The sequence below is a fragment of the Galendromus occidentalis genome, unplaced genomic scaffold (genome assembly GCF_000255335.2).
Source record: "Galendromus occidentalis unplaced genomic scaffold, Mocc_1.1 scf7180000077476, whole genome shotgun sequence".
Taxonomy (NCBI): domain Eukaryota; kingdom Metazoa; phylum Arthropoda; class Arachnida; order Mesostigmata; family Phytoseiidae; genus Galendromus; species Galendromus occidentalis.
In genome coordinates, this window is record NW_003805464.1 from 508,409 (window position 1) to 534,758 (window position 26,350).

General features: G+C 52.4%; 1 protein-coding gene across 1 annotated transcript; it reads left to right on the forward strand.

The window, feature by feature from the left end:
- Positions 1–265: 265 nt before the first annotated feature.
- On the forward strand, positions 266–19,197 carry Nmdar2 (glutamate ionotropic receptor NMDA type subunit 2). The gene is made up of 20 exons (XM_029111928.1): positions 266–562; positions 1,680–1,898; positions 2,955–3,133; positions 4,298–4,464; positions 5,231–5,314; positions 6,036–6,225; positions 7,292–7,415; positions 7,989–8,209; positions 8,645–8,795; positions 9,968–10,151; positions 10,417–10,542; positions 10,897–11,117; positions 13,930–14,090; positions 14,948–15,092; positions 15,191–15,291; positions 15,419–15,590; positions 16,512–16,608; positions 17,897–18,155; positions 18,711–18,774; positions 19,108–19,197. Exons 1-20 carry the CDS (start codon positions 266–268, stop codon positions 19,195–19,197), a joined length of 3,252 nt encoding a protein of 1,083 aa, XP_028967761.1.
- Positions 19,198–26,350: the final 7,153 nt, after the last annotated feature.

Here is a 26,350-nt window from a genome sequence, read left to right on the forward strand (position 1 = left end):
ACATTCAGGGCCTTCCCCTCAGCTCCGTCGTCGTTTCATTCTCACGACGACCCTTCATTTAGCTGCGTGCTTCGGTAGCTTTCGTCGAGCAATAATCATTCAGTGGTCCGCCCCGTGCCGACCCGTGAGTTCTTCGATCGTTTCGTCGGTCGGTCGGTCGTCGGTCGATCGATGAGATGATGGAAAACTTATTTCAGTCGGCTATTCCGGGAGTTCACTCCGGGACGACGAATTATAGACAGAAATAAATTGGACCCGTAAAATCATGAGCCCGCTCTGGTGTTTGCTCTGGGCGGCCGTGACCTTCGGTCGGACATCCGCCATAGAGCTGCCCGGACGCGGCGGACGTCAAGGAGGTGTTTTATCGAAGCCGTCTTATGGTAATGATGTATCGAGGGAACTCAATCCCAACAGGCCCAATGTAACATATGTTATGATTGTGCCAAGCACAAGGTTCGAAAGCGTCCGACGTAAATACCGTAGCACGATTAACGAAGCGCTCAGCTCGATAAAACACGGCAAGGTTCCTGGGAACCATCTCAACAAGCACTACGCCCTGCAAGTAAGTGCCAGTTGCGACTTGCAACGATCAAACTCAATCTAGAGCGCTCTCGCATTCCTGGAATGTAATAATAAGTAATGAAGGAGTGGACGGGAACAAGCGTCATACAATGAATTCCCCGTATGTCACATGCCTGGCGGAGGCACGGCTCGGGTCCTTCCTGGGCTCGGTCGAGATGCTCGAAGTCCGTGCTGCCGGCTCATTGCCCCCCAAATTGCAGCGACTCCGTTCCATCGATGCACCGACCGATCGAGTGAGGCGTAGGGAGGGGCGGCGGACAGCAATGCGATTCTATCGGAGGAATTTCATTCGCTGTGTCCGTGAAGGTCTTTAGTAATAATGGAACATCAGGGATGACTAAAAACAAGTTCATTTCGCCCCCGACAATGGCTTCCTGCGACTCGGCTTGGTGCGGCGAGCTGATCGGGAAAATATTGCCGATTGACTCCTGAGCGAACTTCTCTCACTCTCCGCTCCACTGATTCCGAAGACGTGATTTTGTACGCAGATTCCTGATGCAGAAAAAGGCGTGTTTCCTGCCCGCTTTGAGCCCTGCGGAGCCAACAGCCGCAGCAGCAGCGGCGGCGTCCGAGCTCATCGACTCAGCCTTGCGAACGATCATTTGAGCTGTAGATTCGTCGAAACATCATTAGATGTGATTCCGTTTTACGAGCGGCCTATTCCTTCTCTTCCGGATCGGAACTTTTGCCTCGAATTTCCTCTCCGTTGCCTTCTCGCCAGATTGAGACGCCGGCTTGATGGAACCAGGGGAGCGTACGCATTTAAGCACGCTGGAAGGGTCGTCATCGACTTCTATTGAAGCGCCACGCCGCTAGAGTTCCATCTTATCAAATCAACAGTCACTTGAGCTCGAGAGCAGATTCGTCCAGGCTATCCTTGTTCGGAAGCGACGGACACGGATCCAGAATGTTTCTCTCCCCTTCTGAGTTCACATCCGAACGAATCGAGAAGAAACCTGTATTTAAGCCGCACTCGGAAAGTTACGATTGAAGTTTTAGAGTGCCCCGGAGCACTCTATTTGAGGAGATTTTTGTTGCGCTCGTCGGGATCGGACGCACATTTTTCTCCCTCACTCACCTGTTTTTCGTGTTCGCAGTTCCAACAAGTGTATCTCAGCTTGACACCAACGCCGAGAGAGATTCTCGATACACTTTGTAAGGAAATCCTGAACGCTTCGGTGTTGACGGTAGGATACTTCACCAATTCCGAAACGTTCGGTTCGAACGCTGCTTCAGTCGAATACGTTCATCAGCTCTTGGGCTACCTCGGGATTCCTGTCATCTCATGGAATCCTGACAACATCGCGCTCGATGAAGTAAGTAATCTCCGTAGTTTTAATCTCCGCAGAAAACCTCCTCCAACGGAAAAGACATCCTCGGTGGAGAAAAACAGGGATCGTCGGAAGGACTCTCACTTTCCTGTCTCAGATAGTCGCGGAGGATCTCGCGAGAAGAGGGCATTTTCTTAGTGAAATGATGACGTGGGAATTTCAAGAGTCTTTTCGCATCATGTGGCAATCGGAACCAAATGAGCTCCGGAGATATCGCGGAACCACTCAGTTCCTCTGGGGTCAGCCCAGAAATAAAATGGCACCGCCGTGGAAACGAGGCCATGATTTCCCTGATGATCGTCCGTTCCTTTCTGCTGGCCTTCTCGAACGACTGATTGAGTTCGAGAGAATGCTTTGAAATGAGAAACTTGAGATGGTATCTCGAAAGTCAGACAACGACCGCGGCTCGCTTCGTCGATGGCGAGCGGGAACGGACCTTCCGATGGAGTTCGATATGAGAATTTCAGATGGACGCAATCTACTAAAATGCCCTCGGTCCGAGCCTCGATGGATCCGGGGGCGGTACAGCCGAATAAGGCATTCTACTTCTGCGGGGGATCGTTCAGCTTCCCTTTCCGCCTCTGACGGCGTTTGAAATACAATACGATCGCGAGCAATTCTGTGGGAGCCCGAAACATCTCATCGGTCTCACGGTTCGGTCGATAGAAGGAGGACTTCCTCCTTGAACTGATGGGATCCAACCCTGCGCAGCAAGCGGGCTTGATCAACCCACTGCAGTTGTATTTGTTTATTTGTATCAGAAAAATTCGGGAGCGGGCCCTGCTTCGAACTCTTGGAAGCATGGTCTCCCTTAAGCTGTCAATGCTTCTGATTTCTTCTCCGGTGCCTCGCACCGGAATAGTGAATTCCAATATCGGAGTCATTTCTCCGATTCCATCTCTGAGAAGTCCCCACATCAGTGTATACGAACCATTTCGCTTTGTTTAGGAGCGATAAAATGCACGTGTGAGTAGAGCAAGGTCACCCGGAACAGGATCCCGAGAGGGAGTGAATCTAATAGGAAGTCACTTTGTTCAACAGAGGGTTACCGACGCTCACATATTGGGCTTGTCACCGTCTGTGGATCACCAAGTGAACTCGATATTTGACTTTCTGGATCGGTACCAGTGGACGCAATTCTCGATCATCTCGACGCAGCTGGGCGGCCATGAAAATTTCATCCGTGCGATGCGAGAGAAGGTTTTCCACAGACAGCACAAGTGAGTGAAGAAAAGCGAGGGATTGACATCTCACTTCTCACCTGTCATCCGACGGGAATTCGGTAACGCCCGACGTATCAACTGCTTCCCCAACCAAGGTCGTCGGATTCTCTTCGGCCCTAGATCCGCTCAGGAAGTCTCGTCCGCTGGATGGATCTGTTCCTCACCCATTTCAAACGATTCTCCACACCCAAAGTTCACTCTTCCGTTCGCGGTTCTGATATCCCAAGTGTCGACAACCTGGTCTTGTTTGTGTAGTATATTTGCCAACGAAGAACGTGATCCAGCGATTTTGTTTTCCCCCAATGGAGTCACGTTGACGTCTCGGGTAGAAAGTGTCGCGGAGGGAGAGCACGGCCAAAGGCTTTGCGGAGAGGTACCTGGAACAGCCTGGGACCTGAAACGAGAAACGCTGAGAATGCATTCCGACCGAGAGGGATCTTCCTAGCGACAAGGGAGGGAAGCTGGAAATTCTCTCGGGGGCGCTCAACGCCGGACGGAGGGAGCTTCGGAGACGAAGTATAGACTGCGGGTGTCGCGGTGGAATTTGAGGGAGGCGAGAGGAAGTGAGGAGCGGAAACACCGACATCCGGATTTTCGGAGCGACGGTGGAGCCCGATACTCGCTCGTGCACCGATGAACGCAAGGTCATATCAAGTCTCGGCAGAGCTGAATGCGCGCCGACTCCCGATCAGAAAGCGCCAAAAAAATGGAGAGCTTCGCGCTGCAGAACAGGGCGATATCGGGGTCGTAGCTGGCGAGGACGCGGCGTAGACGGCTTGTGAGGCTATCAGGAACACGCGAGCAAGCCCCGCAGCTAAGTTTGTAGACACGCATCGCGGACTTGATCGTCGCCGATATGAGCAGACTCGTCTCCTCGTTTTTCTATTGGCCTCGTTAGCCTCCGACGACGTTTTTTACGCTGAATCTAAGGTCGACCCCGTAATAATAAGCCGAGCTCGCTCGCTCGCAACCAGACCATGGGAGCTCACGGTCCTCGGAGCAGCGATTTGTCCTCCCGTGGAAGCTCCAGCTGCAAGCTTGACAGCTGAGGATCACCACAGCGGTTTCGAGGCCTTTCCGCTCGATCGTCTTCTGGACATTTGCGGCCAGAAGAAGAAACTGTGTATCTAATTCTCGTTTTTCTTTACCCGGTTCTTTCAGATACAGCCTGATCGCCGCTCACATCCTTCCGCGGGGCAGGGATCGCGAGAAATACTTTACCCTTTTACAACCATTAGCGGAAAGTGAAGCGCGGGTGATCATCCTGTTCTGCGGGACAGAAGACGCTCGTGAAATATTCGCGGCAGCTACGAAGCACGGGATCACAGGTAGGGCATTTGCTCGGAGCTGATAGGTGGAGCATTTGTACGATTCTAGATGTCGTCAGGGGCGGGCAGCAATCCCTTTGTTCTCCTTGTCGCCAATCTGCCTACTTGAGACTCGCTCAGGGGGAAAGAGATTTCTTGTCGACGAGAGCTCGGCGTCGGCCGCGCGACCCTATCTCGAAGAGAGCGAATTGTTTTTCTCAGCAAGCCGCGGCGACAAGTCGTAACGGAGGTTCAGGTCCAGGAATACAGGCCGTCGGATCTCTTTCTGTTCGGGCTCTCCGACCACAGTCTTGAAAATCGGGGGAATTCGACGGTCGTTTGATAGAAGCAACCAGCGGCCAAACTCTCATAAGGCGATTGCTCGGCCGTACTTTCCTTGGCATGAACTTGTTCGCGTTGTCCGGTATCATGACTAGAGTTACCATTTGAGGAGACATCTCGATTCTGCGTGCACGCATCTCGTTTGCGCAAAGGTCAAGCATGGTCGCTCCGTTGTTCTCGAGGCTCGTTGTTTCACTTGTCCTCGAAAAAAAAATCCCCGGATCACGGATCGTTGAGTAGAACGAATGCGAACTGATAAAATAAGTCTGAGCCGTGCATCTAGAATCGAGGTAATTCATTGCGTCGATCAGAAGATTCAGCGTGGGTCAATCTCCGGGGGATCTTCGGCAATTCCTTTCATTCGATACATCCGTCAATGAGCTATATTGCTATCCATTCACTTTGCCAATTATTTGCTTTCGTTCTTACTCATCCTCTCCGCCAGGCAAGAACTACGCGTGGATTGTTACGCAGGCGGTCATCGGGACGGCGGAGCGAGCCCCTGCTGAATTCCCCGTGGGTCTCATTGGTGAGTGTTACGCTAGCCTGCGAGCGCCCAGCCAGCCGGGCGGCCGAGGTCGCTTTCTATCGGTGGTGCCTATCTTGCCGGCCGTTCACGTCTCGGTAGGCCTTTGTTGGTTTCTTGATATGGTTGAATGGTGGGATAACCGAAAGGGAGCCGTTTCTTGAAGGACGGTCGATCGCCCCTTCTTGATCAGCCAGCAGCGATGTATGTATCGAGAGGAATTCCCCTTTGCGAACGTATGGTGGGGAAGGATTTTCTGCGATTCCCAGTTGCTCCGCGTTCCTAACCGACCGTCCGGGGCCTGCGTCAAAGTGTATGCAGCGCCATCGGTAATAAGAGGCGTCTGGAAATTCTACTCTCTAATGGAATACACGGGGGTGTTCTCCATTTCCCGCACGGAGCTCGTTTTACTCCAGCCTCGGACCCAGTCAAAACTAGCTCATTCCTACCGAGCTAACCTTGTTCCAGAGCTCTTTTGCGGCTCGTTCGCCTCTCAGTCAGTCGAACGGCCGACATTCTCGCGTATTCCAAAATGGGTCCTACTCCCAAGCTTCCCATGAACGTCTCCCCGATTCCTGCATTATGATTCCCATTCGGGTCGAATCGCTCTGCGACCACCTCTTGTGCCTTTCCACGCTCACGCTTTCAAGGACCCAATCACGGATTGGTCGATGTTCGCCAACACTTCGAGACAGGCTGACCCTCTTTCCCTTTCCTTCCTCAGGGATGTACTACAATTTTACGCTGCCAGTTCTATTGGACGAAATGGAAAAGTCCATGTACATTTTTGCCTCGGCTCTAGAGCGGCTCGTGAATCATACCAGGACCGCAAATCACAGTATCCAGTTGTCGACTGGACTCACGTGTAATGCCACGGAGTATAGCTATTGGAGAAAAGGGGAAGACGTCTACAAGTAAGTACGTTCTCTATCAGTCGCGCTGATTGCCTCCTCGAACGGAGGAACTCCAGAATCGGAGAGTTTCGGCGGAACGTTCCGCTCGGAGTCCACTTCGGCACCGCTACGCTCCGCCAGGGGATTATGCATGGGGTTTCAGTAGGTCAAAGCTTCTTGGCCGTTGTCGGCTCCATTCGAATAATTCGTTGTAGAGCGTACAGCTGACAATCTATCACTCGCGCTCCCAAGTTTGAAATGAAAGGAAAAACACGATGCATCCACGGAGAACGCAAGCCAAGACAAACTTGCAGCGACCGCGTGATGGAACAGCGGGCAGTGTCCCAGCTGGTTTGACATGGATGAAGCTTGGTGTGTCTGACTCCCCGGGTTGCTGAATGGCTGAGCTTAATCTGGCTGTTGCATGCTCCATAGAGCAGCGATGGGACCAGCTATTCTCGCGGCCGCCGCCACTGTTGCTCGTTCTTCGCAACGTTTGCCTTTTCCTCGTTTGACTCGGCGTCCGAGGGCAAGACCATTCTCACAGTGTTGGATCACAGGAAAAAGAAAGAGAGGAACGGCCCGTCGTCTTGTGCGTCACGCCTCAACAAACCCTGAAACAACCATATCTTCAAGCTTTTTAGATAGAAAAGCAGAGGAAGAGAAAGGAGCCTCCCAGCGGCTGGGAGGGATTTCTCCCGCTCTCATTGGCTCTCTGAGAAAGCATGGTCATTCCAGGCCTTTTCGAGACTTATTTAGCGCGCTCTCGAGATCTGGTGCTCGAGCAAAAATCCCTAATGTTACACATGGGGTGTCTCGGGAAACGTGACGATGGCATGCCGTCTGTTGGCACGGAATTACTGTTTGAGATCAAAATGCTCGGAAACGCTTCCAGAGCATCCGCGTTCCCGAGACGCCAGCTTAGGGATACGAATCGAGAGAGGAATACTTCATTTCTAGCGATGGCGCACGAAGAACAGATGGTCGCGTCAGATACGAAAAGCCGCGAAGTGGAGGAGAGCACCTATTCTGGAGATGTATGATGCATGGCGTTGGAAAATCACAAGTCTCATTCGGCATTCCACAGATACCTCAAGGAAACTCGGTGGCGGAGTAAAAAATTCAACTCAGTCGCTTTCAACTCAGACGGAACCAGAAGGCGCGTTGATCTCGACATCCTCAATCTCGATTCTAGAAGCGTCTGGGAAAAGGTACGTCATCGAGGAACATAACCGATGCGAAGCAGGAGCTTCCGCTGCAGAGTTGCGTCTTCTCCGGATGGCTCGAAACAGAGACGAAACTCTATTCGGTAGATAGATATGTTCCAAAAAGAGATAGACACACGAGTTGAGAAGATAAAAAGTTTGCGGCAGTTTTGCTCCCGAGGACATCATCGTCTCGAGTTGCAACCATGCCGCAGTAAGCCGGCCGCAAGGCTTACAGCGTTTACGCCCCTTCCCTACGGGAGGCCGAGGCTCCCTGCCTTGCTCCGCCTCGCATGCAGATTCCTACGGACATGCGGCGATGCAGACTGCTTCCGGCGAGTTCTTCGCAGAGCTCTGGATAGATGACTCGAATTGCAGCTCATATCGGCGGCTGAAATCGACGCAATACGCAAACGACTTCCATCTGGAGACTCGCAATCGAAGGGATGCTCGAGCGAAGGCTCGGCCGGAAAGAGGCTGTCCTGTACGACGACGGGCAGATTCGTTCCACGTCTTCGCGTCGCTGAAGTCCGTCCTCCAGAAAAAGTCAGCGCACTAATCCGCTCTTCTTTTCGGTAGATTGGCGAATGGAGCGAAGATGGAGTGGACATCAAGGATATTATATGGCCCGGAGGGGAACGGAAGCCACCGAAAGGAGTTCCTGAGAAATTCAATTTGAAGGTGACGTTCATGGAGGAGAAACCGTTCATCATCGTCGGTCTACCCAATTCTGAGACCGGTGAATGCGAGTCTAGCAGAGCAGTGAAGTGTCGCATCGTACCTGAATCGCATATTATCGGGTAAGTGGCGAATACTCGAAGGTCTTCGCGCGGAATCGCACAATGCCGCTCCGGGAAAGGGGCAGGGGGCAGGCTTTGTTTACTACTTCAGCGTGTGCTCGCTTTTGTTCTATGTTTATGCATGTGTTTATTTTGACGAGTAAGCCGACCGACTGGCCGCTTGCCACATATCGCAGGAATGTCAGACACATGCCAAGGTCAGCCGAAGGCGAGATGAACATGGCCTGCTGAAGAAGAAAGACTCTGGACGCGGGCCATGGAGTGAGCACGCAGGAGGAGTGGTCCTGAAGAATGCCTGCTTGGTCAGCTCGGCGCCCACTCAGACTGACTGACTGAGGGGTCGGCTGGCTGGCTGGCTGACGCACGATGGGGTTCCTTCAAAACCAGAGTCACAATATGATGATAACTCTTTTGCCGAACCGGCTCCATTCACAGACACAACGACACAATAGCCCGCCGCAATCCCAACTTCTATCGGTGCTGCATGGGATTCTGCATTGACTTGCTGGAAAAGTTTGCCCAAGACATCGGATTCACGTACGATCTCTCCAAAGTTGAGGACGGCATGTGGGGAGTCAAGGACAAAGTGAGTACGAGACTCCCTTCTCGAAGCACGACGAATTACTACGCTCGACCCCACGGAAGATCGTCAAGCACGTCGCGTCCAGTGGGGAAACCTCGACGTAGGGTCTCTCCCCCCTTCGAGAGCGTTGAGTGATACGCGCGGTTTTCTACCCCGCTCATGCGCTTGATTAGCTCCGAGATTAAGCTAGTCGACTCAACCCTTGAGAGCTCTAATCCTCTTGATCACTGGAACGCAGCGGCATCGCTGGCCTTTGATGCAGGACCCGTAACGCGAGACTTGAGCATGCTTACAAGTCGCGCGTGTTCCCGACCCGGTCGCAGCGGGGAGAAATGGCTTAAGGCGTCATTTGTTGGCGACATTTCCCCGCGCGGGTCCGCAAGCGTGCCGAAGCGGTTTCTCGACGACAAGAACAAAGTAGCGAGCGGACGCAAGGCTCGCCGTTAATCTTCGCAGAGCGAGCGTTCTAATCCTTTCTCTGGGGCTTTGAGAAAGCGAGCGCAGCGAGCAACGGACGTATTCGGGAAGAGACGGCAAGGGAAACAAAACGGCTAATGGCTCCCAGTCGTCACTCAAGCTCCCAGTCGTGACCGCGCTGACTGCGACGCTTCCGAATGAGCAGAGGAGCAGCTCCTTGCGGCAATCCAGATCCGCCGGAGAGAGGGAGTTCCGATGAAGGGAGCTCTGGAAGAACGAGCGTACGCGAGCGCGACGGGAAAACTGCGAAAGAGAAGTTATCGCATGCCCGTCACGGTGAGGGGGGAAGGGGCGGGGGGATTCGGTGGATCGGTCGGAGAGGATGAAAGAGCGATCGAATGTTTCGATTTTTCGATCAAACTGCGGCTCTCCGTCGTTTCGCAGCGCCGTTTCGGGATCAGCTGGGAATCCATTGTGAGCCACGTACGCGGGCTGACTTCGTGGCTCAATTCAATATGGGGACTATTTCAGTCTCCCTCGAGTAACTCGCTTTCGGTCGGTCGGTGAGAGCTTACGCTGTCACCCGACCGACCAGAAGCATTTCCTCCGACCATGGAGATTTCAGCCATTCACCCAAGCCGCGCACTCGAGCCTGCCACGAGAGCGAAGTGCCCCCTCGCGAGTCTGTAATGATATCTCCGGAATCAAGACCGCGAGTTGAGCTCGCCTACGTACTCATGAACGTCTGTTGTTTTCAGAACGGGACTTGGAACGGGCTCATCGCGGAACTGCTCAATCGGCGAACTGACATCGTCGTAACATCGATCAAGATCAATTCGGACCGTCAGGAAGCCGTCGATTTCACGGTGCCTTTTCTCGAGACTGGGATCGCTATTGTGGTCGCTAAGCGCACCGGCATTATCTCTCCTAAGGCCTTTCTCGGTTAGGACTCCTCTTTCCCATATTATACTCTCCTGCTGTCCGATCAGCTAGTCCGTGTATCACGCTTATCCCCCGATTCCGAGCAGCTATTCGCGGATCGTTGTGATAGTAACCCTATAGGAAGTCAATACCGAGCGGAGGGCTTTTGTGGACTCGGTAACGTCACTTATCGAGGCGATCTGGTCAACGTAAACTTTCTCTGGCTTTCCACGATCCGGAGCCTCCCGGAAAGGGATCTATAAAGAAGTCATCCCTTTTTTTCCAGAGCCATTCGATACGATCTCATGGCTCCTTATCCTGTTGGTGGGAATTCAAGTGGCTGCATTCTCAATATTCCTCTTCGAGTTTCTCTCACCGGACGGGTACGATATGAAAATGATACCGCCACGAGGTGAGTGTCGTCTATAGTCAACGCATGCGTACAAATATCCCTCGACCTGTGTGCACAGAGAAAGGATTCGGGGAGAAATCGAAACCGCTGATTAGAAAAATTCTCCCATGCCCCCGGGAGAGGTGCAGGAAATAGAGTCGTAGCCAATCGGGAAGTCCGGAAAGAAAGAATAAGAATCGAGCTCCCTGCGGAGCCGCTGACAAGAATACAGCAGACGTACGGTTTCGAAAAGTCTACACGTTCGTCATTTTCCCGAGTGACGCGAGAGCCGGTGTCTGCTCTTCGAAGAGTATTCTAGTCCTCTGTCGATAAGTTGAATTCGGACAGGTGTTCCAGAGATCGATTACTTTGCAGCTCACAAGTTCAGTCTCTTCCGGACGTACTGGCTCGTATGGGCGGTGCTCTTCGGGGCAGCCGTAAACGTCGATTGTCCGAAAGGCTACACAGCGCGATTCATGAGCAATGTTTGGGCTATGTTCGCCGTGGTCTTCCTCGCTATATACACTGCCAATTTGGCTGCCTTCATGATCACCCGGGAGGAATATTACGACCTGACAGGCATCGAGGATAGGCGGGTAAGTTTCGTCGCCGGAGAAAAACACATGTTCCATTCCCACGCTCCTCGTCTTCCCAGCACCTGTGGCGAATCACGTCGAGATCCTAATAGCAAGTCAGGATCGGAGCTTCGCCATGCGGAAAATGAACAGCGACAGCTCCAACAACCGGCCGAAGCCTAGGAGTCTGTCGTCGAGGTAGAACCCGTAGGTTCTGAACTGTCCAGTCGAGTGATAGGTGTCGTCGAGTTGTTGAGTTTCGAGCCCGAGAAATCTCTGAAGTTTCGCTATTCTTAGCCTTGAACTCCGCGAGGAGAATGAACCCCGCCGCCCAGAGAGGGTGCCAAAGGATCTGCGGCTTGATGATCTCCTAGGCGTGCAGTAAATGGCGCGCAAAGGAGCCACTAATCTACCCGACCGATAATGGTAGCGCCCTCGGCCTAAAACTCGCTCGCTGCCAGGCTCGTAGATTCACTCACCGAATCCTCTTGCCCGTGCCGCCATCTAGTCATTCCCGTTTGTTTGGCCTTCCGCTCGCACGTCCTTCCCTTCCACCGGCTGCTGTCCCTGTCAGTCCCTCGCGAGGCTGAGCGACGGAGATCGTTCGGTTCGATCGAATGCGCAAGCACAAGAGTATCCTTCCGCTCATACGGAATACGCAGAGCTCAGTCATTCGGTTACGTCATCACGATGGCATCGATACCGGCCCCGGGACAAGAATACGCAAAGGAGCGCAACATGCATTCGGAGCGATTGTCGCCGAGATAGCCACATCGGTACATACTGGCCGAGAGAGTTCGTACAGCAGCGCGGCGAGGAATTCCCCGTTGGTTTCCCCGACCGCGTAATGAATACCTACGCGCATCCGATGCGTGATGATATGCAAAAGGAGGAAGTGCGCGGCTGCGGACTATTTTCGATGTTTTCCGTCGCCTGATATGAGGCTTACGCTCCCATTCCGCGGGAAAGCTGGCCGCTCAGAAAATACGTCACTTGAGGCGAAGCTTACGGCGCCGGCTCATGCCGGTGGCCTCCTCGCTGGAAACCTCCGTCGTCGGATGCTGCTGTTGCCACCGCGAACAAATCTAGCAAAGCAACGCGCAAGGAGAATTCCGTTAGCGACACGCAACCCGAGCCCGGCCTGTGGCGTTCTCGGGTTATTTATGAGAGCCGCGATCCTTCTCGCCAGTCAGGCTTATTGTGGCCGGCGAGCAAAGAATTCTCAAAGGCTACCCTCGAGAAAAGAAGCGCCGACGGACCGTGCGTCTGAGTGATGAGGTCCGGCTAAAACGCAGCTTTCTCCTCGCGCAGAAATCTTCAGCGCCGTTTCAGTGGCTGCATCCGCCCCTTCTCCCCAGTCCTCTTCAGCAGGATCTGCGGGGATAGCGGCGCCGGTTATCGGCGGTGGCCACGTCTCGAGCATGTTTCGCAGAAGGGCTTTTGTCCCGGATCGCATCTGCTGCCGGTGACACCTGCATGGCTCTGCTTGTTTCCAGGCGGTCTGGGTAAGTAACGAAACGGCTGACGAGCGCGAATGAATTAGAGGTGAGATGAGTTTACCAGGCGCTCGCGATAACTTGGACCAGGGCGACCCGTTGCGCAGAAGCCCGCGAGGTGAAATGCCTGTGAGAGATGTCTTTGCGCGCCCATTACGCCGGACGAGCGAACCGGCGGGCAGACGACCGAAGGAATGAGCACGTTGATGGATGAGCCAATAAATCCTTATTTCTCTGCCTTGTGTACTCGTTGTCGCTAAGGGCGGCAGTCGAGGCCGCGGTCCATACAAGTCTGTTGATCGTCTGATGTTTCACCGCTTGGTGCTCCGAGGCGGCTGCTCACGTGTGATGCCGCACAATTGACACATTTTCATGAACGAGAGATTCTCCCGGACGAATACGGAATGATCACGACATATGACCCGGCTAGTTGACCTGTGGCGCTGAGTCAAGGTCTCACCGGGCTGTCAGACGCGTCACAGGCGGATCACGAATTCCACATCGGCGCTGTCTGATGCGAGACGTCGCTGGCCAGTATCTCGTCCCCGAAATTCCTTATACGTAGTCTCTACAGATCTGAGAATCCCGCGGGAACCGAAAAAGGCACGCCCGTCTGGAGCCTCGCGGGTCTCATCCTGACCAGGAGAAGAGGGGAAAAGACTTTTTCAGCCGTGCCAAATCGGAATATGCCACCTATACTCCGCGCCCAAAGCCAGTGGAGGTCTTCAAGCCAGGCCGGAGTAACACGAGCAGGAGCGACGTCGGTGGCTTCCGAACGATACCGAAGAAACTTGCGACGCTCATGCATGCGTCGAGCTGCGAGTAAAAACGTTTTCAGACATTCGATCGGGATTTTCCGCTGCCTTCACGGCCAGAAGACCATGATCGACTGCCTAGTCCTCTCGTGTCGATTGCCGCGCCCATCTCGTAGCGCATATCTCATTTGGGATCTTATTGCGTGAGGTGCTCTCCTCCCCCCTGGATTCCGGAAGATTTCGTGCAAGCTCGAGAGAAGTTTCAGTGTGTCTCGGAATATCACTAACGCTATTCGGCGCGGGAGTGAGTGTGGAACCGATGAAGAGCTCGATTCAAGTTTATGTCCATAAAGAATGGGAAGGATCCGATCCGCAAGTTCCCCAACGCTCATGCGGAACTCTCAGCCTCCACGAGCACGGAACTCCGCTATGGCATGACGGTGACTTCTTCTCCAACACTGCTTCACACATGACAGGCGTCTTTGTTCCGGTCGAGATCTTTCGGTCAAGGGGAATGTCATGGCGAAAGGGAGAGTTCTGGGTTTTCGTCCCCCATCTGACACCGTTCTTGATTACTTCCAGCTCCGGAATCCCACTCAGATGGAGCCTCCCTTTCGATTCGGAACGATTCCCTACGGGAATACCGAACAAGTCCTCCAACGGAATAAGCCAACCATGTACGAATACATGCGACCCTACAACAGATCCAACGTTCAGGAAGGAATCAAAGCCGTGAAGAAAGGGTAAGTGTCCTCTGCGTGGGTCTCGATGTCAATTTCCGTTCTAATTATTTACTACCTAATGACTTTCGCGCGTAAGGTTAGAGGCGGATCTTGCGCCTTGAATGAGGCTGCGTCAAGTACATGGACAAATTTATAACAATGATGAATGGGGCCCCTGCTGGCAGAGGTCAGGAATCATTCCCCACCCATTGGGAATAAGCGGGGAACGCTTCCTCGTGGAATCCGCAAGTTGTTGTATTTCCGCTCGTAAATCTCCGCAATGAGACCTCGATCCAGAGGCGCGCCTTGGGCGCGGACGGGAGTGTGACACGGTGAAATGTCAACTTTCTGGGGCTATCACCTCTATTTGAAAACCATCTCACAAGAATTCCGCTACGCGAGAAGTCGCGGCATGTAGGCAGGCCTCGACAACGTCTCCCTGACCCCTGTGGCGGACTCCTCAGACTTTTCCGACTCCTCGGCGACGATTCTTCATCTCTCCTCAACCCCTGTGCGACTCAATTTCAACTGCTCGCATCTGGTGCAGGGCTAGCGAATCCGTTTGCATTGCCCTGTCGCATCGCTGGTCGAGGCTCCCGCGAAGGGCCGCCGGACTCACGCCTAAAGTGTTCGGTGAAGGTCGAGCCGGCCGCTTTATCGCATTCCTTTCCATATATATGAGATTGGCTGAACGTTGCCGGGCGACTCTAATCAACATCGAGCTCCGCTCATCTGCGGAAGAGTCTCAGCCGAACGAGCTGGAAAGAGACGTCGACGTGATCGTCCTGTGCCCGATGGGGAATATCGCCGAAAATTCAGTTTCAGCGGATAGAACGATGTATTCTCCGAGATCGTCCGTAAACATTGAGCTTTTTCAGAACTTTGGATGCCTTCATTTATGACGCCACCGTATTGGACTATTTCGTCGGTCAGGATGACGAGTGCCGACTGCTGACAGTGGGATCTTGGTACGCCATGACGGGATACGGATTCGCTCTGCCGAAGAAATCCAAATACCTCCAGGTACACATTCGATGATTTGTGGGCTCGGTCCCCAACCTGTCAGCAAATAAATCCTAATCCATAGGGACAATTAGAGAGTTTGTTGATCGACTTTCCAGATGTTCAATCGTCAAATGATAGAGTACCGAGAGCATGGAGACTTAGAACGTTTACAGCGTTTCTGGTTACAAGGCGCATGCAAACCCGACAAGAGGAAACGGTGAGAAAGAGTCGAACTCTCCGATTCTCCCGCACTCGATGCTTTCCAGTTCTTAGGTTCTACGGGCTTAAGAACAGAAAAAAGGAAAACTTGGTTACGAAATGGCTCATTTCCCGTAATTCTTCAGGAACGCGGGAAATCCTCTGGACATCAACCAATTTATGAGCGCGTTCCTCTTACTGGCATGTGGAGTTTTGCTCACCGTTATACTTCTGATCCTCGAACACGTCTATTTCAAATACTTCAGAAAACAACTGGCGAAAGCAACCTCGGGGAGCTGCTTCGCCCTCATAAGTCTGGTGAGTGGGGATGATCTCAATATGCGCGTAGATATACGACGACCGCGTCGATTGGATCCGTCCACAGGCAAGCCAAGTCGAGGAAGGAAGTGGTGTCGAGTATTGCCCTATCGGTGGTACGCTCCGCAGGTGGCAGAGTTGGCTGCTCCCATCTCGGATGAAACCACGAGATTGCGGGGAGCAGGCCTTGCGAGCAGGCCTTACTTTGAGATGGTGGCTCTGCGAGAGCGTCGCGTCGTGGCGGAGAATGTTCTTCCGAGATTTTTTTTCCGCTCCCAGATCGTGGCCCTCAGAAAAAAATGATCCAGTGCCTTGCTCCACCAGATGTAGGGGAACATGTTCGAGGCATTAAATGGGATCTCTCAAAATGGGGGAAGCTTCTCTGCTTTGTTCTGCGAGGCAGCAAGCCTCAATGGAGAGGAAGGCAGACGAAATTCGACTGCTGGAAGGAGCTATTCCTCGCAAGAGATGCTGGGTCGTCGGTCCACGGGTAGCTCTCACAGGCGGAAGAACCAAATCCAGGAAGGACGCAAGGACGATGGAATCGAGACGGAGGGAGCATCGTTCTGAGGGAGGCTACTCTGTTGTCTCCACCGATAATTGCGGCCGATGTCAAGGAAAAGTCCTTGCGTGCGCGTTCCAGCCAAATTCCCCAGGGGAAAACCAACCTCCGTCTCCGGGAGAATATTCGGACATCTCCTGTTTCTGGCCTACGAGTTTGCCTTTTCGAGAATAGCTAGGGCAGCACCCATTGATTTTCCCCCCGAAATATCAAAAATGCAGTGTCAGCGAAACAGAAAGAAGCTCCATTCTAGATGGCGAGGCGTCGCTGACCGCTTGCGAGGATCTTCGGTAGAATCCCGCTGACGGCTGTGTGGAAGGGAGTGGCGACGCATTATTCACGGAATTTTTTCCTTGCAGAGTATGGGCAAGTCTCTCAGTTTCCGGGATGCTGTGTACAGCGCTCAAGGAATGCTTCTCCGCCGACAGACGGAGAGCCGCTTTCTGCAGGCCGCAGGTGAGTGCAGAGAACAGTGAATGGCGCTAAGTTCGCAGAAGCATCGTTGGACGCCCGTATCGTGCCGGATTGAGGATCTTTTGAGAATTGTCGTGAAGGCATCGACTGATTACGCTTGAAGTTGTTTCCGTTCCAAACGCGCGGAGGAAATGCGGGTCGCTCCGGCGGTGTTTCCGAGCTTCTTGAGTCGACTGAGCGGCCTCAATCGATTCAGGAAATTATGAAATCGCATTTCAAAAGACTGACGATACGCGACGAGTGGAAGTTGTGCGCATCTCACCGGAAGGAAAGTCAACCTCGATCCTCTATCCATCTGGGGGGCGCGTTGTGCACTTTTTCCCGGGCACGGCGAGGAACGTAGGCATCGTTTATGCGAGATGTCGATACGAGCTAGTCGAATAAGGCGCCGCCGTCGTCCTGACGCATGAGAATTTCCGCGCATTTTGACCATTGCAGAGCGACAGGAGACTCACAGCGCTGCGCCGCTCGCCTCCTTACTTGTTTCTTAGATTGAGAGGAGCTGCTCGACTCGTCGCGCATTCGGCGATCCGCGATACTCGTGGACGTGCGGAGTCCCGGCTCCTCCTTTTCGTCGCATGGACGTCTACTCAAGCCTCACTACTACCGAACGACGTTTTCGCGTTTTCGGGACTGTCGGCGTTGTGCGAGGAAACTACTTGAATACTCATCACTCATCATCGTACAGCATGCAGTGCTACTTGCGGAAGCAGTGCCTGTTCCCTCGGCAGTGGCGGATGCTTGTGACAACGGCTCTCGGTCGGTCGGCGAACGTGGCGGACAGAGAAGATTCGTTGCCTTGTCTGTCTGCTAGTTCATTAATTGTGAATCAGGCGCGAACCATTGCGACCAGGTCACTCGGCTCGATCAATTATTCGGGATCTCTTTTTATAGCGCGCGTCGTGTTCCGTTTACCCGGGTGAGCTCCTTGCATTCGTCGTCGTTGTCGTCGTTGTTCGACGGACTGACGGGTGCTATTGGAGGCTCGGATTGTTGTACCGGGAGCCCCTGGCGATTGTTGAGTTGTCTGTTTTCACCCGTACTCCACTAACCAGCATCGATCCCAGTCGGGCCTTCAGCGACAAAGGCGAATGCTTGTCCTGTCGCTCCTGTCGACTGCCTGGGGTCTGACCAATGCAGATTATTATTGTTGTCATTACCGCGTTATTGCGACTCACAGAGCTCAACCGGTGGTCGCAGACCTGCCAAGTGCGCGAGTGAACGATGACTTGCAGAGACGACGGCTAATTCGCCGGCCGTTTTTTTTCAGAGCACGAGCGCATGCAAGCTGATGTGTCTCGATTAGCGCGAGAATTGGAACAGGCTCGCCAGAGGATTAGAACACTAGAAGGAGGCCGGAAGACCTGCGGAAGTTTGGAGTCGGAGCTCCCATATAGGCCATCGGCTCCACCCCGCAGTACGCCGCTGTCGATCTCTGGCAGTCATCCCAACGTGGCGGATAACATGGTCGGCCTGAGGCAAGCGTCGATTCACAGCAACTCATCATGTCTCGACTCGCCAACGAGGAGGTAAGCTAAACCTCTCTTGCGTAATTTCCCTTGTTTCGTCCTTTCCCGGATACGGAAATGCAGCGTCCTGCAGGAATTGTGAACGAGACGCATACCGCGAATCCATCGAGTGGGTCCGAACCATGAGAATTCTCATTAGCTTGCGAGAGTTAAAATGCTCTCGCCAGTACAGCTGTCGGTCAAGCTCATCCGGCTGGACCGATATTGATGCCAATCCGTCTTTGTATCCTTTGGGAAGACAAGTAACATCAGAAAGAATGGTTGGCGAACCCAAACGCCTATACGCCCGCCGCTCGAGCCATTTGCATCCATCGCCATCAGTCTCTAACGGACGCCGACTAACTGGGAGCAGAACTCCGCTGTTTTTTCGGTTCGTTGCCTTGCCACTCGAATACTATCGGGGCAAATGGAGAGCTGACAAGAGCGGACCCTATCCGTCGACTCCGAGTGATGCTGCTCCCTCTCTATGTATTGCGTTTCCAATAGGACTTCGAGGCCGTTGTCTGTCCGACATACCAATGCCGACGAGTGTATGAGAGCCCGCATTCATTTCAGCTTGGCAAGACTGACAGGGAGTCACGAGGATCTCTTGCGACATCGGGACCTCACTCGTCCTCAGGTGAGAGCAACGAAGCGTGGAAGTCATATTTTGTCCTTACTTCGCGTCCCTGATGTTCTTGGACTTGATGAGTTCAGCGTGTGATTCTCTCGCGGCTGATAACGGAGGTGACAAGTCTGGGGAGATATTTCTTCGTTCCCCAAACCTCTTGAGAGCCTACGCGGAGTTTCTACCTCCAGGGCTGTGTGCGCGGACTCATCCATCCGGTTCCGATAGCTTAATTTGAGATCAGAGGTTTATCACCTGCGGCGTCGAGCCGAACAGTGATGATACGCAGCTCTAGGCGAGAGAAGCCAAGCAAGACGCGGTTCAATAACTCGAGAATCATTGCAGGTTCATTGCAACGAGCCGACGGGGAGCCAAGCCCACTCGCATTATCAAAAGGCGAAGGCGCACATCATGGAAAAAGAGACCGTATTATGAATGCTTACCTCACTTGCCGTCGCCGGTACGATGTCTCACAGAGTCCCATCGCTCAACTCGGGACTAGGGATCGACAAAGTCAATTCGTAACTCAAAGCTTCGCAGATTAGTGGAAACGGTCCAAGGTTTCTGGAGTTTTAGCTTTCTCGGTGAATTTTCCGCTGGGAATGCTTATTAGGCAACAGACAAGCAGAATAATCTCCGGTGAAGCTTCAAACTCACGGTAACATACACAGAAGCCTCGGGGCACGACAGCTCAACAGCAAGCAAGAAACTAAGATAAAATTCACTCATTACTACATTTTCTAGCGTCTGCTGCGTAGCGGTACCATTCAGTTCTCCTCCCCGCGCCGTAGCGCGAGCTATTGCTTTCGAAATATGCCCGAGCGGTAGAGATTTCCCCAGGAAAGGGTTCACCGTCTGCATGCAAAAACGGAAACCCTGGCCAACGATGCTTCTCCTCTTGCTCTCTTCTCTCACTTCCTTTGCCCTGGCTCTCTGCTATTCTCTTGCTCAAGGCAAGTTCCGAAGTAGTCCCCAGGCTCGGTTTGTGATTCGGAACGCTTGCCTCATCGAGTTTTCAGTTTTTAACATCCACTGGCCGCAGTATACGTACACCTTGCTCGTATATTGTACATAGGAGGAGCATAACCTTTAGTGGTGCCGCGATCCGCCGCCGATTCGCTGTCTGACTTCCCTTGAGGTGATTTATGAATTCCGCTGTAATGAGAAAAGGAAACGATTTTGTTCCAAGCACCGTTAGTACACTGCCTGTGCTGTTCAACAAACGTTGAAAATGCGTGAATGCCGAGCGTACGATAGGAGTGAATGCCTTGTTGAAAGAGGCGACAGGAGTAGACCACAGCATGCCTAGACCAGCAGCCTCGGTCGTTTATCTGGTGATACGTGCGTAGGCACCGTATCCGACATCGTGACGAGTTGGCAGTGTAGAATCAAAAAGGAAAAATATAATCAGGTGCGCTAGAGATTTTCTGTCGCAAGCCGCGGAAAAGTCCCAGAAGTCGTTCCGCAGAAAAGTCGAGAGGAGTGTCGGTTACGGATGCCGTACTAAATAGCTAGGCGAAGCCATCAGTAGCAGAAACGAACGGAGTTGTAGATTGCATACGGGTGCACGGAACTCCCCCGTCGAGTGAATACCTCTCGCGCCAGTTGATTAGTCGGCCCTTTCCCTCACTCCCGCAGCACTGTGTAAAGGTAGCACCCTTGATTTGATGCAAGCTCATCGCCCCCGTTTTCGCCGTCACCCCGTCCACACTCCGCCCATTCCGCAAAGCATTCCAACCCAAGTTGCCGAAGTTGGATTGAGTTGCAATACGAGCCCGAACTAAGAAATACAACTTGCTGGAAACGTTGCTTTGAATGATGTTGTATCCAGTTTAAACCCAGTTGAACCGGGAGACTTACACGCCCGACATCTATATGTCTATCTCATTTGAGGATCGCCGCGTCGCAGCTGCAGGGTTTGGACCAGTGTTCGGTTGCTCTCCCCCTCGACATTACAAATACAACAACCTCAACTACGATCACCACCAGTACCAGTACCACAACCACCACCGCTACCGCTATCACACCACTGATGACGACTACAACTACGCACTCAGCCTGCCTGCCCACCTGCAGCAGATCATCCTCAGTTCATTGTGATCGGTTTCCCAGCAGCTCCGACGGCGAGCCATCTTTTTCGAGGAGTTAGTTTGCGCGAGCCACGAAGTCGAACCCAATTCGATCCAACAAACCAGTTTAAGTGTTACAACTACCTGTCGGTCACTCTATCTTTCAATTGCACCATCCACCCACCATAGAAACGGGAATCCCACAACAAGTCCACCAACCGGAAGGAACCGATTCCCGTAGAGAAGTCTTATGCGTCTTGACCAGCGAACACAACTGTCAAGAATCCAACCCACCACTAAGCGAGCACTAGAAATCTTCATAATCTCCTTGTACACATCAGAGAACAGGCAGTAAATGCCACGAGAGGAAGAAGCTGATGCCCACATGCCGCCCGAGGTCGTACGGCATGCACTGGCTCGAATCTGTCCACCAGGCAGTTGTCGGGACACGTAACGAGTTGAGCCATCGTGTCCCGACCTCATTATATTGTTAAAAACTAAAGCATTTCTCGATGAGGTTGTCGCACTCGAATGGTGCTAATTCGAACCTTCGGTCGAGGTTTCGCGGGAGCGGAATTCACATCGAGATAACTCGCATTACTCACTCTACATGATTACATAGAGTCCTACAACTGAATATTGACATGTGAGTGGAGTATCGTTGTTCGAATGTGCGTGTACCAAAGCGTGTATGTAATTGTCGGGAAAAGCCGGACTGTAGTCGTCCGGAGAACATTCCTCAATCGACTCAGGTTGTTTGACTCAGAGAGTTTAATGAATGCTAGACCTTGTTCGACTGCTAGCTCGAAGTTCGCAGCGAACATATAAGGGGATGACGTTGTTTTGAAAACTAATTGATCGCGACTAAGCTAGAACTTCAATTATGAACAGGAAGAGGTAAAATTAATTCAAAGTTGTTTGATTGAACAATATCCCGTGTCTTCAATGCTACTCATCGATGAAAGGAAACGTGGGAACGCCTGAGCTCTGTCATCCGTCTCTTTGTGTACCTTTTCCCCCAGATTGGTTAGATTTTTTGGCGGATAAGGAGTTTCATTTGCATAATGTGAATTCCGAGTGACAGGACAGGGACCGATCTTCTCGGATAGCCTCGATCCAATATTGAAGATCGTATTGAGGAAATCTGCATGTTCCCCGCAGGCAATGCGCGACCTACACATGTTCGTCGTATACCTATTAAGAACGATTCCAATCAACAGCGACTTACGCGGAGCGCTGGGATCAAGCCTACCCGCTCGGAAGCGCACTGCGGAGTCATGCGAGCGAGTCCTTCGACAGCGAGGATTCTGAACATCGAATTCGAGATTTCTTCCTTTTCCAGGGAAGCACAGGAGCCTTCGTTCGGTCTTTTGAGGATATCCTTCGCTTCCGTCGTCGGGAATCCCTCCGACCTTTCCGATTCGATTTCTCAGAACAAACCCCGAGCGAGACTGTACATATATGACCACTTCATCGTGCATCGCCGAACCCAGAGCGATTCATCAGCTTCTCCCCTTGGTCTCGGGGCTTGCGCGAAGACGCGAGCTCGACGGTCTGGACGGAAATCCGCATTCAGAGCTAACGCTGAGACAGTCTTCACATGTGATCTGTTTGTCGGTCGGATTTCCTGACTCCTCCCGGAACTCTTTGTGTAAGACATTATCTGAATATGCGATCTGAGTGGATCCGTTTGAGCACCAAATATCTCAGAGACTCCCTCTTTCTAAAGTCTTATGGAGGGCCTCGACTCTCAGGCTGGGCGAAACCGTCGCCCGAGCCCCCCTATCGTCTGGTGCGGAAGTGGGGATGCTCCGTCCTATATCGTTCCGAAAATCGCTGGGAGCATTTTCCCAGGAGCTTTCCCTCAGCATAAAGCCACACCGCATAGCTTCTTCTGTTCCCCGGAATCGACTCTCCCACGTGCACGATGAATCGTAGTCCGTTCTGCGGACTTTCTTCGCAGCTGTCTCCCGGATGAATGATGGCGCGGTTCCCTCGGTCCAACTGGAATTCCGCGTCGTTTCTCTTTCCCCACAGCGCGGCCCATTTGTCAATTCTGCCGCATCTATATGCGTTTCAATGAGGTCTTTTGGCCGTGAAAACCGCTACCACTGACTTGTTAGCCTCGCGATAGACGAAAGAGTCTCGATCGTGTCTGGACACCAGCGCTCTTATCGGCTCAGGGGTGGGGGGAATTATCGAGGAGTCCTCCTGCATCGGAGGAGCATCCCGAAAGATAACAAAGACGAGCCAGGACAAAAGTCGGGTGATTGGTTTTCTATCCCAAAATGGGGCTTGTCGCCCCATTTTGCCGTCGCCTGTTCTTGAATGAGGACTCTGTCACCCAGAGGCTCCATGAGAATCCGCATTCGGAATCTGCGACGAAGCAGAATGTGCAGTTGAGGTGAATCGTCCAAAGGTTTTTCCATCGCCGTCGACGGAGGATTGACTCATCGGGTCACAAAGTTGTTTCTCTTGATACGATGCTTCCACGAAGTCATTCCGCCGTGAGTGAATCTCCGAATCGGAGAGAGTATGCCTGCACATTTTGATGACTGCGTCTCAAGCAGCCGAGTTGGATAGTAATCCTCAGCCTTTGGAGTCGATGCTGCACCGGGATCGAGAAAGGCAGACGCTTCTTTAGTTTATGCTTAACCCTCGCGAGAGCAGCCTACCGCATTCGATTCAGGCTCGATTCAAGGCCCGAGCTTTCCTGAGACTCGCTCTGGTGTCCAGAATTAACGAGGTCTTGCCGTCTTCGATGCTCATCTTCCGCCATTAGAGAAATCAGACTCGGAGAGATATTATGTCAAGTCAATCGGAGCCATCCCACCCAGGTTTATGCCTCAACGAGTGCTCGTTTCTGATTCCGGCCTCCGTTGTGTCAGCAGCTTATCGATACTAGTCGCAGGGAATGATTAGGCAGTCAGGAAAACCGGATGGAGAATCGGGAGCCAGCTAAGCCCTGTGCTAGTACTAGCGTTCTCGTCGAGCTCCCCGTGCTAGTTTCGCGCAATCGACTCGTTGTCGTCTCACCTCCCCGTCTTCCAAAGCGTGTGATATATCGAGGGGGTTACCCGTCGTGGGACTTTTCCAATCATTCCTGCTAGCTGCGAGGTCCGAAACACTGGAGCAGGTGTTGCGAGCGACGGACGCCATCGTTGAGTGGAGCGCCAATGTTTGCCAGGCAGTGCATCCGGTAATTCCCGCACCTACCGTAGCTCGGGGGCCCGAAAACAAGGTCATCGTTCAACTCGACGGTGGACGAGACTCGCTCTGGTTCTTCGTTTGATGCTCGTTTAAGAGATTTGCCAGTCTTCTCGGTAGACCCAATTTTGCTTTTGGAAAACGATGCGGAGAATTTCCTGAGAGGGGAGTTGGACCCACTTGTTTTCTCCCCTGTGACGAAGACCTCCCAGGTATTAGGGATTCTCGATCCAGTCTCGCGTATCCCGACAGGAGTTCGTAATCATTCATCGTTTACTCATCGAGTTGTTCGATTTGCAAAGGGATCCCAGAGAAGAACGGATAGATCGTGCGCAGACTGTTAGGAATTTCAGAGCTTTGAAAGTCCCCGATGCAGGTACCCACGCGTGAGCTGATCTCCTGCGATATCCAAGTGGAATGAATTAATATTATATGCTCATGACTGTTTCCGTTAGGGAACATCGTTATCGCGATTGCGTAAATATAGCTTCCACAACTGAGATTTCGATTATGCATCGAGAACTACGCAACGTCTATACGGATACGAGAAGCCTAGTCTAAGTCTAGAAACGTCACACTGTATCAAGCGAGAAAATGTGGAGTTATGGACCGATAGATTTTTAGAGGAAGAGGGAAACATCAGTTCCGACACTCTAAAACCCGAGACTCAGTGAATTGAGTGAGTCTCGATATTCCCGAATTCGAAACCAGCACCGCACGGGGAGTTTTCCGGGTGATCGCTAGTGCGACCGATGGATGAAGCAACAAATAATAGTGACTGGGCGTGAGGCCCTAACTGTGGCGGTCCTTATTACTGTGTCTATTCATATCGTAACAGCGACAAGTTGATGGAGACGAAGTAAAGGCACCGCGAGCGAAGGATTCTGTGCAGGATCTGAGGATACCGCCGGCCATAAAGGAACTCCGGCCGTGGCTTCGCCGGCGTGCGGAGGCCTGTACGCCAGGAGGAACGAATCGCTAGACCCATATGTCGAGCGATAAGAACGGACAGGAATTCTAATTGATCTTCGAGATTCCGCCTTATCTATATATGTTTGGCAGCCGGAGAACGACTGACCGTATGAGTTCGCTGCGTACAACACGTGAGACGGGGATGTGGGTATGCCGCCGAGAGGCTTACAAATGCTCTCTGGTAGAGGATATACAGCTCTCTGGTATATGAGGAATCATGTCCAATGTTCAGCTAGCTGTGTGGAACACGAGGCGAACGAGTTCGATAGAGAGAATTCCCCGATAACGAGAGAATTTTCCCGCCTGCGGTAGGGATGGCTTTCTTCGAGATGGCGAGCACCCACCTCGGACCCGGGCAATGTGTTCCCGTAGCATCTGACAGACATGGAACCACCGCACATAAACTGCGTATAAACCCAGTCGAACAGCCTTCTATGAGCTGGGCGAGATCTGGCTATAAAATTCTTCGCTTGTATTCGCTTTTGTTTGTTCTCTGCTCCTAGAATGCCTGGCTCAGGTCACTAGGTACGATACACGTGGGACGCTCCTGGAGATCGTCGGAAGGAAAAAGCACACCGATGGTCCGTTATTGAGCTTTTGTATCTAGAGTAAACTTCCGCTTCGATTCAGGAGTTCGAGAAACAAATAGGAGGAAGAAGATTTCTGCTTTTATCATAGCAAGAAAGCTGATGTGGGAATGAGATCTGTGAGAGAAGTGCGCGGGGGCGAACCATTAGGCCGGATAAAATCTTGGAAAGTTGCGAGGGAACCGCTAGACTCAAGTATGGGGCATCTTCGCGCAGCTATTCCGTTCCCCGCGCGAGAGATACCCGACCGAATCCGGGCAATAATGCAATCGCATTATTGCATTATTATTAATGAAAATCGCAATCATTCGAAACGCGAAGGCAGATAAGACCGGTTTCTCAAATATGGATTTTGTGATGACGATATCACGGACCGGTCTTCCGGCAGGGACATCGTCGGCACCACCAGCAGCTGTCGTCAGTGGAGGCGCCTCGAATTCTCGAGAAAGCTTCGAACCCCCTCTCTCACTCGGCATTGCCGAGTACAACATCGGATCTCTCTCGTCACGATAAAAATTCTTGGGAAGCTCACATCTCGAAACCTCGGCGTCGAGGCTTCACAGGGGAGGTAGGGCGGAGGATCATGCAGGAAAATCTGCTTTCATCAGCGAAGAGAAGCCAAAATCGCGTACGTACAATCATCAAAGAAGTTGTTAATTAAAGTCGGCAAGATGTCTCACTTGTTTTTTCCTCGTTTGTGACGGCGGGAGAAGGCTTCTTCTGGAGGAATCCATTCCGAGTTATTGCTGTCGG

Coding starts and splice junctions, on each gene's coding strand:
- Nmdar2 (XM_029111928.1), top strand. CDS start 266: ATGAGCCCGCTCTGGTGTTTGCTCTGGGCGGCCGTGACCTTCGGTCGG. Junction 1,899..2,954: donor ACAACATCGCGCTCGATGAA/GTAAGTAATCTC, acceptor TTTGTTCAACAG/AGGGTTACCGACGCTCACAT. Junction 4,465..5,230: donor TACGAAGCACGGGATCACAG/GTAGGGCATTTG, acceptor CCTCTCCGCCAG/GCAAGAACTACGCGTGGATT.